General features: G+C 43.0%; 1 protein-coding gene across 1 annotated transcript; it reads left to right on the top strand.

Annotated features, from left to right (window-relative positions):
- The first annotated feature begins 5,342 nt into the window (after positions 1 to 5,342).
- LOC116056363 (high choriolytic enzyme 1-like) lies at positions 5,343 to 6,326 on the top strand. The gene has a single exon (XM_031308546.2). The coding sequence runs from the start codon at positions 5,402 to 5,404 to the stop codon at positions 6,185 to 6,187; it is 786 nt and encodes a 261-aa protein (XP_031164406.1). The 5' UTR covers positions 5,343 to 5,401; the 3' UTR covers positions 6,188 to 6,326.
- Positions 6,327 to 12,500: the final 6,174 nt, after the last annotated feature.

Here is a 12,500-nt window from a genome sequence, read left to right as displayed (position 1 = left end):
GGAAATCACCATAGCAACAACGTCTGACACACACACCTATCATGGAGACTCTTTACTATAGGCCGTGTTGTCCTCTCTTTGCAGGACATGTCAAACAGCAGTTTTACTGTTAGCCAGTGTTATTCGGATGTGCACTAAGTAGTAGGCACACTGTCAAAATGTCTTGCAAAATGTACTAGTTGGTGTGAATGCTGAAGGCATTTATATTATTCTACACTAATATTTATTTATTCTGCCAGATTTTTGCACCTTAACTCCTTCCACATTTTTCAACATAGAAACTACATTCAAACATCAAAACGTTCAGCTTGATTCAGAATGGTGTGCTACTATTTTTAATATTCTTAACATTTATAATTTCCGAGATATTCAACGTTTAGCGGACTTTTTTTTTACCATTAAAACGGATGGACACAATGTTCAAAGTTGACACATTTTCATACATTTTCAACTGCTAGCTACTCATTCATACATTCACCGAGAAACTCCATTCAAACTTTAAAATGTTCCCCATCTTTCATACATTCAGCGTTGGTATTCAACTTTCAAATCCCATTAGTACTTTTTAAAATAATCAGTCTTCTTTGCGGCTTAAAACTAACGTCTTTCTGCCATTTTTACATTGGTGTGTATGGGATGGAATGTTCGGCCTCAGAGGGCAGGGCCCAACTGACAGAGTGGAAAGAGGCAGAAGCTACATTTTCTTTACCTTGCGATACCATCCACAGTTTTTACTCTTCATACATTACTTTTACATCACAATGTAGGAAATCTTGTGCCCTTTCTAACAATGTGCTCATGGAGGCAATGTGACTTTCACACGAGGCACAGTGAGCTTCCAAGTGAAGCCATGTCCACCAACTGCCGCACTGTCTCCTGTACTAAATCCTAGCAGAAATACCAGGAGGAGAAGAGAAACAGGCCCTTTTCAGACAGCTGCTGTCCTCACATTTCTTACACAACACACACCATTCTTGGACAGGATGATCAGCAGGGTGTTGTGTCTCTCACGGTATTAAACATTAAGAGATAGGAGTTAGGGTTTTTGAGCTAAGAGCAGGACTATCAAAGGTGCGTCAGAGCCTCGTTTCTGTGAGAAGGCCTCTCTGAGACAGGAGTCGTCATAGAAACCTTTAACTGCAGTTGGTCATGTGACCTGATCCCTGACATGTTGACCAATGCTGTGAAGTGACTAGGTGTTTCTCAATGTCAAGGAAGGATCCTTCGAAGCCAGAATTTCGAGGATGCTACGTCATCAACGTCCGTCGAAGGACTGTTCCAATGTCGAGGATCCTCCGAATTCCACCAAGAACTGAGTCCTTCGTTCGGAGAATTTCCCTCAGACAGCAAAGGATGCATATGTGTATCCTTCGCGCTCCCATATTACCCACAATCCTATGCGCGCGGCTTTGCCGGCTCGTTAAAAAAATTAAATGGCGGACCTAAGCGGGGGGTTGGAGCGGCATCGCTGACGACGAAATAATCATTTAACTGTAAGTATCTTTAGTGTTTGTCGTACATGTGTTATCACCGTTAATGTGTTACATCAATGTAAAGCTAAACGCTTTAATGCTGGTACTAACTGCTCTAGTAATTAGGTAGATACCAGCCGAGCTAACGTTAGCTAACCGAACCTAGCATTTAACATTAGGCTGTTAGCTAGGTTGCTGTCTTTTTGTGCCATTTGTGTTTTTAAAGTTTAAAATCCGGTGGCATTTTAATCTCTTTTATATGTTGTTACGCTATATGGGTAACGTTAGCAGAGATTTAGAAATGTGTGTGTTTATCAGTTGTAACTGCAGGATGGGAGCTAACGCTGCACCTTGTTAACTTCACTAGCAACGTTAAATCAGTAGTTTCCCACGTAAAAACTATAACGTTGCATATAACGTTACGTTATAGCATTCATAACGGTAAACATCTTTTTCTTGTGTTTGCTGTCTTTTAAACAGGGACAAACGAAGGCGGTCACTGATGATGGGAAAGCCAAAGACAAGCAGGGAGACTGGCCAAAGACAGACGTTGAATAGATTATTTGCTATAGCCTATTAGAGATTGGCATTCTGAAAATAAATGCGTTAAACTAGCTGGTTTGTCTGTCATTACGTTTTTGGGTGTGTATATAATATAAACTATATATATATATAGTTATGGTGTATATAATATAAAATGTTTTTCGATGTCTATTTCTGACTGAATAATTAGATTAAGATGGTACCTGTTTTAATAACTTGTAAGGTATAGAAGCTCTAAAAAGACATTAACGAAAACGTGTATCTTTATTATAACATTTATTCAAACATTACTATATACTGTACACAAATATATTCAACATGAAGCGCTGATCAGACACAGCTGCTGATGATGGGGTTGCTTCAAGACTGCAGACAGAAGGAGAAAGCTTTAGGTTAGTCCAGTAGTTAATCAACCTGTCCTGGTAATATTAGGTTGTCAGTAGTTATCCAACCTTCCTGGTAAGATTAGGTTAGTCCAGTAGTTATCCAGCTGTCCTGGTAAGATGTGGTTAGTCCAGTATTACCCACCTGTCCTGGTAGATTATCGTTAGTCCCATTAGTTATCCCCCCTGTCCGGTAAGGATTAGGTTAGTCGCAGTCGTTCCAACCTGTCATGTAGATTAGCTTGTCCCGTAGTCTCCACCTGTCCTGTAAGATGATCTAGTCCATTAGTTATCCCACCGTCCTGGGTAACATTCAGTTATTCAGTAGTTATCCACGGTCCTGGTAACATTAAGTAGTCCCAGTATTTATCCAACCTGTCCCCTGGAACATTAAGTTAGTCCATATTACCTACCTTCCTGGTAAGATTAGTTAGTCCAAGTAGTTTCCAACCTTCCTGGTAACATAGGTTAGTCCAATAGTTACCTACCTGTCCCTGTCAACATTAAAGTTAGTCCAGTAGTTATCCTCACTGGCCTTGTAAGATTAGGTTCTTCCGTAGTAGCCTCCTGTCACTGGTAACATGAGGTTAGTCCATAGTTCTCCAACCTTCCTGGTAACAGTAAGTTAGTCCAGTAGTTATCCTGACCTTTCCTGGTAAGATTAGGTTAGTCCAGTAGTTATCCTACCTGTCCGTGATAACATTAGGTTAGTCCATAGTTATCCTACCTGTCCTGGTAACATTAATTAGCCAGTATTTATCCCTACCTGTCCCTGGAAGAGAGTTTAGGGCCATAGTTCCTACCTGTGCTGGAAGCTTAGGTGAGCCAGTAGTTTATCCTACCTGTCCTGGTAAGATTAGGGTTATCCGTAGTTATCCAACCTGTCCTGGTAAGATTAGAATTGTATCACAAGTATATTTGAGCATACTGTAACGTGAAGGTACTTCATGTAACTGTGTAGTGGTGTAGTTTCTTCATCATGGTCTTAACTGACACGTGTTGACCATTTAACCTTTACTGTGTTAGTGGGTGTTTATCAATGCAGGTATTATGACTTTTCATATGTTGGTTGTAGCCTTGTAGCTTGTGTGTTTACAGTACTATTTAACCTTTCTCACTTGCAGTTTACTGCATATCATACTGCCTGTGGTAGCTCATTAGCTGGTAGCTTTTACCTTGTAGTTGCTGATCATATTTTGCACCGCATTTGTCTGAAAGCTAGAAGCTACTGGACAATGAGCTAATGTTGCATACATGCAGTAAACTACAAGCTAATGTAAACGGTTAGCTACTGTAAGCTTAATGTAATTAAGATTAATTAATGCAATTCTCCTTACCGGTAAGTGTTATGACAACTACAAACATGAACTCCCACGAGTTTTTAATTTATTGACATGGGATAAATAAGAGAAAACGACTATTGCTTATATTATATAGCCTATCAGTGTCGGTAACGTTACCTACCTTCGCACGTTGCGGGCACAGTTGCCGACAGAATATTCTCCTCCTGCAAGCAGACTGACGCTGATTCAGCTTCTCCATCTCAACAAAAAAATTGAACATCACAGTTCACAGTTCCACATCCATTTCGTCCAGTGTTTTGAAATGTAGTGCGGAAGTGAAGGCGGGGAAACATTTTCAATGACGCAAGCACGCAATGACGTGCACTTGCTAGCCTGTTCCATTGTACATGTTCTCCGAATGCTCAGGAGGAGCCTGGCCTAGCCTCTGAAGGATCCTTCCTTGGAAGGACTAGTCCTACCAAGGAAGGATCCTTGACATTGAGAAACACCTACTGTTCCTCGTCTCTGTGAGAACAGCTGCTGGTGTTGAGGCCTGAGGTCAGCTATCAGAGTCAGTCAGTTGGTCAGTTAGCCCATCATCACATCAGGTTAGCTTACAAATACACCTCTTCTCCTTTTACCTCCCCTCTTCCTCTCTTCTTTCTCTACTCCTCTCCTTTTCTCTTCCTCTCCTTTCTTCTCCTCTTCCTCTCTTCCTGTGTTTTTGTCTGTTGGTGTGTGTGTGTGTGTGTGTGTGTGTGTGTGTGTGTGTGTGTGTGTGTGTGTGTGTGTGTGTGTGTGTAACTCCTCTTCCTCTCTTCCTCTCCTACTCGTCCCCTCCTCCTTCCTCTCCTATACTAATGGTAAATTATTCCTTAGCATTATGGTTAATCTTTCATTAACTGAGTTTTATACAACTTTTAATTTCCATTCGCATTTTTTGAAGAACTCTCTAAAACAGGAGTTGTCATGGCAACCTGTAACTGCAGTTGGTCATGTGATCTGATCCCTGACATTTTGACCTGTTGCTGTGATGTGACTATGTGTGACGGTTTGTGTGTGTGTGTGTGTGTGTGTGTGTGTGTGTGTGTGTGTGTGTCTCTGAGTTTCTGTGTGTGTGTGTGTCTGTCTGTGAGTGTGTGTGTGTGTGTGTGTGTGTCTGTCTGTGAGTGTGTGTGTGTGTGTGTGTGTGTGTGTGTGTGTGTCTGTCTGTCTGTCTGTCTGTCTGTCTGTCTGTCTGTCTGTCTGTCTGTGTCTGTCTGTCTGTCTGTGTGTGTGTGTGTGTGTGTGTGTGTGTGTGTGTGTGTGTCTGTCTGTCTGTGAAACAGTATTTCGGTCACACATTTTTATTATATATATTTGTCCATATAGACTTTGATAAAGGTTGCTAAAAAGCCATTTGTAAACCAAAGTAAAATGACAACCAGCTGAGCTTAGTGTAGCTATCAGGATGTGGCCCACAATGAGGATAAACTGGACAAAGAAACGTTTGGGGGGATTAGAAACTATGTTTAAAAAGTAGGCTTGTCTGTGGAGTCCTCCCTTCAGAGGTGTGTTCAGGCCTAGCAGTGTAGACGCCAACCCATAATCCTCCTGCAGACACACCTGTAGAGGAGAGTATAAAGACCCTGGACTGAACTGAGTCAAACATCAAGCTTGAAGGAGTCTCTCCACAGCAGCTCTCCAGAAAAGCTCCACAGCTTCCAGACCGACCCTGAAGATGACTCCCTCTGCCAGCCTGCTGCTGCTGCTCCTGCTCGGCCTCTCTCAGGCACTTCCTCTCCAGGAGGAAGGAGGCAAAGAGGATGAAGCCCCGGACATCGTGGACATCACTACCAGGATTCTGACCTCCAACGAGGGCAGCGATGAGATCCTGCTGGAAGGAGACCTGCTGGCTCCCAGAACCAGAAACGCCATCATGTGCTTTACCCAGAACTGCTTCTGGAAGAAAAACTCCAGCGGCCTGGTGACGGTCCCCTTCACCGTGAGCAGAGAGTTCACCAGATCAGAGAAGCAGCTGATTGTCAACGCCTTGCAGGGCTTCCACAGCAAAACCTGCATCCGATTCGTCCCCCGTAACAACGAGATCGACTACATCAGTGTGGAGAACAAAGTAGGATGTTACTCCTATTTTGGCAAAGTGGGAGGCAGACAGATGGTCTCTCTGCAGAGGCAGAGCTGCGTCTACTACGGCATCATCCAGCACGAGTTCAAGCACGCTCTGGGCTTCCGGCACGAACACACCAGGAGCGACCGCGACGACTACGTCAAGATCAATTGGGCCAACATCGACCCTCAGATGGCCTACAACTTCGACAAGCAGGTCACCAACAACCAGAACACTCCCTACGACTACACCTCCATCATGCACTATGGAAAAACAGCCTTCTCCATCAACGGGAAGGACACCATCACCCCCATCCCCGATGCTAACGTCCAGATCGGCCAGAGTCAGAGCTTGTCCTACTGGGACATCACAAGGATCAATAAGCTCTACAGCTGCTAAAAACAACACATCTTATCCAAAGTTATCAGTTATGAAAACAAGTTTCTGTTCAAATATTCTTTAAGCAGACAGAAGAATCTAAGACAATGAATCTGTGAATTCTCTGATACTGTACGCTATCTAATTAAAGCATGCATTCTTTATTTGTTTGTTTGTGTTGTTCATTTATCTATTTCTACTTATAAAACATACTTATAATCTTATGTAAACCAGCTCACACACATACATTGGCAACAATGTAAACTTGCATACGTAACAGAGTAGAATATACTTGGTTTAATTATGGCAAAAGTGGGGCAACAGTACCATCTATTGGCACGGCGGTAGCTATGACATTGTGGGATGGTGTTTACGGAACTACACAGAGTGATACGGGAAGCGCTGTGGTAGGTCACGTTCTCCCGCATGGTCTGGGATAATTAATAATTTTGTGAGATCCCAAATGTTCATACTTTGTATTTTACCGTGTAATGTACATATATTGACTTTAGCTAACTGTCTTGAGCCCAGACTATAAGCTATCTAGTCTTTAAAATGATATTTTAGAGACCTACTGAAACGTACATTGTCAGTGTTAACCTAGCATAATTATTGGTGTGAATGCTGAAGGCATTCACATCTATATTCTTCTACACTAATATTTATTTATTTATTCAGTGTGCCGATGTGCTGCAATAGCAGCAATCGGCAGAATGACTATTATCCTGCATACTTACTAGTATTATTCTGCCACAGTTTTGTCCCGCTACTAGTCAGGGAGCATTGCCAACACATGCACATAAATACATCAAATCGTGTATATTGATTGGGAATGGTGTGCTATAACTTTTCTAAGAGATTTGCCGCACTGTTTTCACGAAATCGGCAAAAAAACGACACAAAAATTTCCCACTGACTTTAATGGGAAATCTTTGGTAAATCGCTTAACATAGCTCAAAACAACCCCTCTTTGGGGCCATATTGTATCGCCATATTTTAATGTAGAAAAATAATTAAAAGTTTAAACCAAAGACAAGGCTTTGGCCTTTATTGGGCTGAATGGGCATTCTGATATCAAGCACGGTTTCTACCGAATCACAGTTTATGTATCGTCCAGTTTTCAGACCGTTTCAGATTTCCCAATGTGTGTGTATGGGACAGAATGTTGAGAGATAGAGGGGAGGACAGAGGGGGGAGCTGCAGTATGATTCTCTGAAATTTTTCCAAACAAATTGCTCTCTCCCCTACAGTTTTCACTCTTCATTCATCATTGTTGGTCAAAATGTAGGACATTTTGTGCCGGTCGCAGACATGTAACTATGGAATCCACCGGACTTAAACTTGTGGCTCTGTTCATACCAACTGCCGACAGAAACAACGAAAACAAAATATCTGGAAGGACGCACAAACAAACATAAAAACCACATCAATGCGTTCGCCAGACTTTTATCTCTCTTGTGATGATAATATTTTTGTCGTTTGGACCCACTGTTTTTGAATTACAGAACAAACTTTACTAGTTGGTGTGAATGCTGAAGGCATTTATATTCTTCTACACTAATATTTATTTATTCTGCCAGATTTTTGCACCTTAACTCCTTCCACATTTTTCAACATAGAAACTACATTCAAACATCAAAACGTTCGGCTTGATTCAGAATGGTGTGCTACTATTTTTAATATTCTTAACATTTATAATTTCCGAGATATTCAACGTTTAGCGGACTTTTTTTTTACCATTAAAACGGATGGACACAATGTTCAAAGTTGACACATTTTCATACATTTTCAACTGCTAGCTACTCATTCATACATTCACCGAGAAACTCCATTCAAACTTTAAAATGTTCCCCATCTTTCATACATTCAGCGTTGGTATTCAACTTTCAAATCCCATTAGTACTTTTTAAAATAATCAGTCTTCTTTGCGGCTTAAAACTAACGTCTTTCTGCCATTTTTACATTGGTGTGTATGGGATGGAATGTTCGGCCTCAGAGGGCAGGGCCCAACTGACAGAGTGGAAAGAGGCAGAAGCTACATTTTCTTTACCTTGCGATACCATCCACAGTTTTTACTCTTCATACATTACTTTTACATCACAATGTAGGAAATCTTGTGCCCTTTCTAACAATGTGCTCATGGAGGCAATGTGACTTTCACACGAGGCACAGTGAGCTTCCAAGTGAAGCCATGTCCACCAACTGCCGCACTGTCTCCTGTACTAAATCCTACCAGAAATACCAGGAGGAGAAGAGAAACAGGCCCTTTTCAGACAGCTGCTGTCCTCACATTTCTTACACAACACACACCATTCTTGGACAGGATGATCAGCAGGGTGTTGTGTCTCTCACGGTATTAAACATTAAGAGATAGGAGTTAGGGTTTTTGAGCTAAGAGCAGGACTATCAAAGGTGCGTCAGAGCCTCGTTTCTGTGAGAAGGCCTCTCTGAAACAGGAGTCGTCATAGAAACCTTTAACTGCAGTTGGTCATGTGACCTGATCCCCGACATGTTGACCAATGCTGTGAAGTGACTGTTCCTCGTCTCTGTGAGAACAGCTGCTGGTGTTGAGGCCTGAGGTCAGCTATCAGAGTCAGTCAGTTGGTCAGTTAGTCCATCATCACATCATGTTAGCTAACCCTAACCCTTAGTCTTAGTCTTTTGAATAACACACCATTTAGTTTTAGTCTTATTTTAGCCTTAGTCTAGTTTTAGTCAACTAAATATCATAAGAGTTTTAGTCTTAGTCTAGTTTTAGTAGACCAAATATTAGCAGATTTTAGTCGACTAAATCTACAGTGGACTTAGTCGACTAAATGTTTCTCCAGAATTTCCGGTCATTGGAAGTATCCATCAGTCTGTTATTGAATGGTATTAAGGTCTGAATATGCAGTACAGACACAGATTTAACGGTTGGTCCTAGACCTAGCTCTGATATTTCTGTTGTTCATGAGACATGTCATTGCCTTCGGACCGGGTGCACTGCAAAACGTTAGCGTGTTGCGACGTCAACTGAAATCAGCCAAAGCTGTGTAACTAAGACTGTGTAATTAAACCCAACTAAGTATAATGTAAACAACCTCACTGTTGTGAAAACATCAATGAAACTAGCACGGTGGCTCAGTGGTTAGCACTTCTGCCTCACGGCAAGAAGGTTTTGGGTTCGAATCCAGGTCGTTCCAGGCCTTTCTGTGTGGAGTTTGCATGTTCTCCCTGTGTTTGCGTGGGTTTCCTCCGGGTGCTCCGGTTTCTTCCCACTATAAAGACACGCATGCTAGGTAATTAGGACTGTGTTACAGGTAATATTCTATGCATTTCTGTATTAGTTTTCATAATGTTTTACTGCATATTATTGTTTGTCTGCTTGAGCAGCTCTTTTTAACTGTTCAGTTAAGTAGCTCACATTAGTTTGCTAGTTTGGCTAGCTCATAGTTTAGTAAAGCAGCCTGTTGATTAGGTGTGTATGATGTATACCTGTTTATTCTGTTTATATACCTCCGATTTAGAGGTGCTGGTCCTCATCCCAGCCGCTACACTCGGCTGCGAACCGATCCAGTGAGTGCTGAAGGTCACAGGCCGATGATGCCATCAGGACCACATCATCTGCAAAGAGCAGCGATGAGATCCTCAGCCCACCGAACTGCAACCCCTCTCCACCCCGACTACGCCTCGATATCCTGTCCATAAATACTACAAACAGGATTGGTGATAAAGCGCAGCCCTGGCGGAGGCCAACTCTCACCTGAAACGAGTCCGACTTACTGCCGAGAACCCGGACACAGCTCTCGCTTTGGTCGTACAGAGATTGGATGGCCCTGAGAAGGGACCCCCTCACCCCATACTCCCGCAGCACCTCCCACAGTATCTCCCGGGGGACCCGGTCATAGGCCTTCTCCAGATCCACAAAACACACGTAGACTGGATGGGCATACTCCCAGGCTCCCTCCAGGATCCTTGCGAGAGTAAAGATCTGGTCCGTTGTTCCACAATCAGGACGGAATACGCATTGTTCCTCTTCAACCCGAGGTTCGACTTTCGACCGAACCTCCTTTCCAGCACCTTGGAGTAGACTTTACCGGGGAGGCTGAGAAGTGTGATACCCCTGTAATTGGCACTGACTTCCGCCTGGGAAATTGACAACAATCCCCCATCATCCTCCAGCTCTGCCTCTACCATAGAGGGCGTATTAGTCGGGTTCAGGAGTTCCTCAAAGTGCTCCTTCCACCGCCCTATTACCTCCTCAATCGAAGTCAACAGCGTCCCATCCTTACTGTACACAGCTTGGATGGTTCCCCGCTTCCCCCTCCTGAGGTGGCGAACGGTTTTCCAGAAGCACCTTGGTGCCGACAGAAAGTTCTTCTCCATGTCTTTTCCGAACTTTTCCCACACCCGCTGCTTTGCCTCTTTCACGGCAGAGGATGCAGCCCTTCGGGCCCTTCGGTACCTTGCTACTGCCTCCGGAGTCCCCTGGGATAACATATCCCGGAAAGACTCCTTCTTCAGTCGGACGGCTTCCCTGACCACCGGTGTTCACCACGGTGTTCGTGGGTTACTGCCCCTTGAGGCACCTAAGACCCTAAGACCACAGCTCCTCGCCGCAGCTTCAGCAATGGAAACTTTGAACATTGTCCACTCGGGTTTAATCCCCCCAGACTCCACAGGGATGTACGAAAAACATGTGTTTACAGATTACAGACCTGCAATAGGTCTGTAATTTGAAAGAAGAGTGTGATCATCAGATGTAAAAATTTGAGTAATTTGTGCTGTTTTCCAGTCAATAGGAAAGATAGAAAGCCTGATACAAAGATTGGTTAAATGCAGAAAGCGAGGTATGAGGCTATCAGCATGAGTCTTTAAAAATAAGGTGTTTAAACCATAAAAATAATAGAATTTTTTAGCAGATGTAATATTTGTATCACCTCGTTCTGTGAGATCTCAGAAAACGAGAACTGATCAGGTGTTGAGGAGAGAACAGGTGAGGACAAGGAGGGAATGGCAAAATGCATGGCCAATTATTTAACAGATGATACAAAATAATCATTAAAAGCATCATACACACATGAGCGGAGTTTGACATTCGAGCCGGGGGGGCAAAAAATAAAAAATAAACCCATTGTAGCAGCTGAGACCTGGCTAGCACTTGAGGAACACAGCACGAGCACATATGGACAAAACAAACATGCTAAATAAACATATATGTTTATTTTTAAAGAAGATTTTAAATTACATTGTAACAATTTAACAACTCACCCTTATGAAATCCAATCACAGCACGGCTGTCTGGGAACGCAATAGACAGACGGTGGCGGGACGCCCCGACACTTAAATTCAACTAAAATGTAACGGTGAACAATCAGAGCTGGACCTCCAGTCTGTTGAGATGATCTCCAAACGCAGAAACCAAGTGCAGTCACACCCTAAAACGTTAAGACACATTAAGAGAAAAGATCCGTATTTTACCGTAATCCATTGACACGGAAAAAAAGTAATCCACAGCGATCAGGAGATCCTCCTCGCCGTTTAAACAAAGTGGAATAACAACGTATAAATGTCCAAATCTACACAAAACGTGCAATCAATTAGGAAGCTAAATGTATATAGGCTACATGGCATTTAGGAAACCTTTATTACAACGTTGGTACGGTAAGATGTCCAGACTAGTGCAACAGTAATTTTCGTTTTTTTGCATCCTGCTTATGCGTCGACAATGGTCTCAGGGGAGAGCCAGAACCCTAAAGCAGTAGGCCTATATGAAATCAGATGTATCACAGACCACCATTTAGTTGTTTTGTGCTATTTAAAATATTTATAAAATATCTGGTCATGCCATGAAACGATGCAATTACCCGCTTCGGCCGCCAGGGGGGGCACTGCCCCCCCTGCCCCCCCCCCCTGCAAACTAGAGTTTAGATTCTCGGCCCAAGCCCGAGCCCGACCCGGCCCGAGGATGTGGCGGAAAATAACGGCCCAAGCCCGACCCAAGGTCCGGTCGGGCTCGGGCAGTTATTTTCCACCAACCGATTAAAGTTACTTTTATATAGCCTATATATATATATATATAGGCTATATAAAAGTAACAAACGTGTACAAAAGTTAGGCTGCAGTTACTAAATGCAGCACGTGTCATGCGCGGAGTCTCCTCCTCTCGCACGCATCACACCGGGAGCTTGAAGATGTAAAGAAAAAAAGAAAAACAGGAGAATTACCTTTGAGCGAGTGTGGAGGAAAGTCGGAGGTATGGAAGCAGTTTAAACAAGTCCTGGGCAGTGACAACAATATGTTGTTCATCAATGTTTCTTTTTTTTTTTTACGTTTCTTCATTCAGATCCACTTG

The sequence above is a fragment of the Sander lucioperca genome, chromosome 9 (assembly GCF_008315115.2).
Source record: "Sander lucioperca isolate FBNREF2018 chromosome 9, SLUC_FBN_1.2, whole genome shotgun sequence".
Classification (NCBI taxonomy): domain Eukaryota; kingdom Metazoa; phylum Chordata; class Actinopteri; order Perciformes; family Percidae; genus Sander; species Sander lucioperca.
This window is presented reverse-complemented; position numbering and strand designations above follow the sequence as displayed.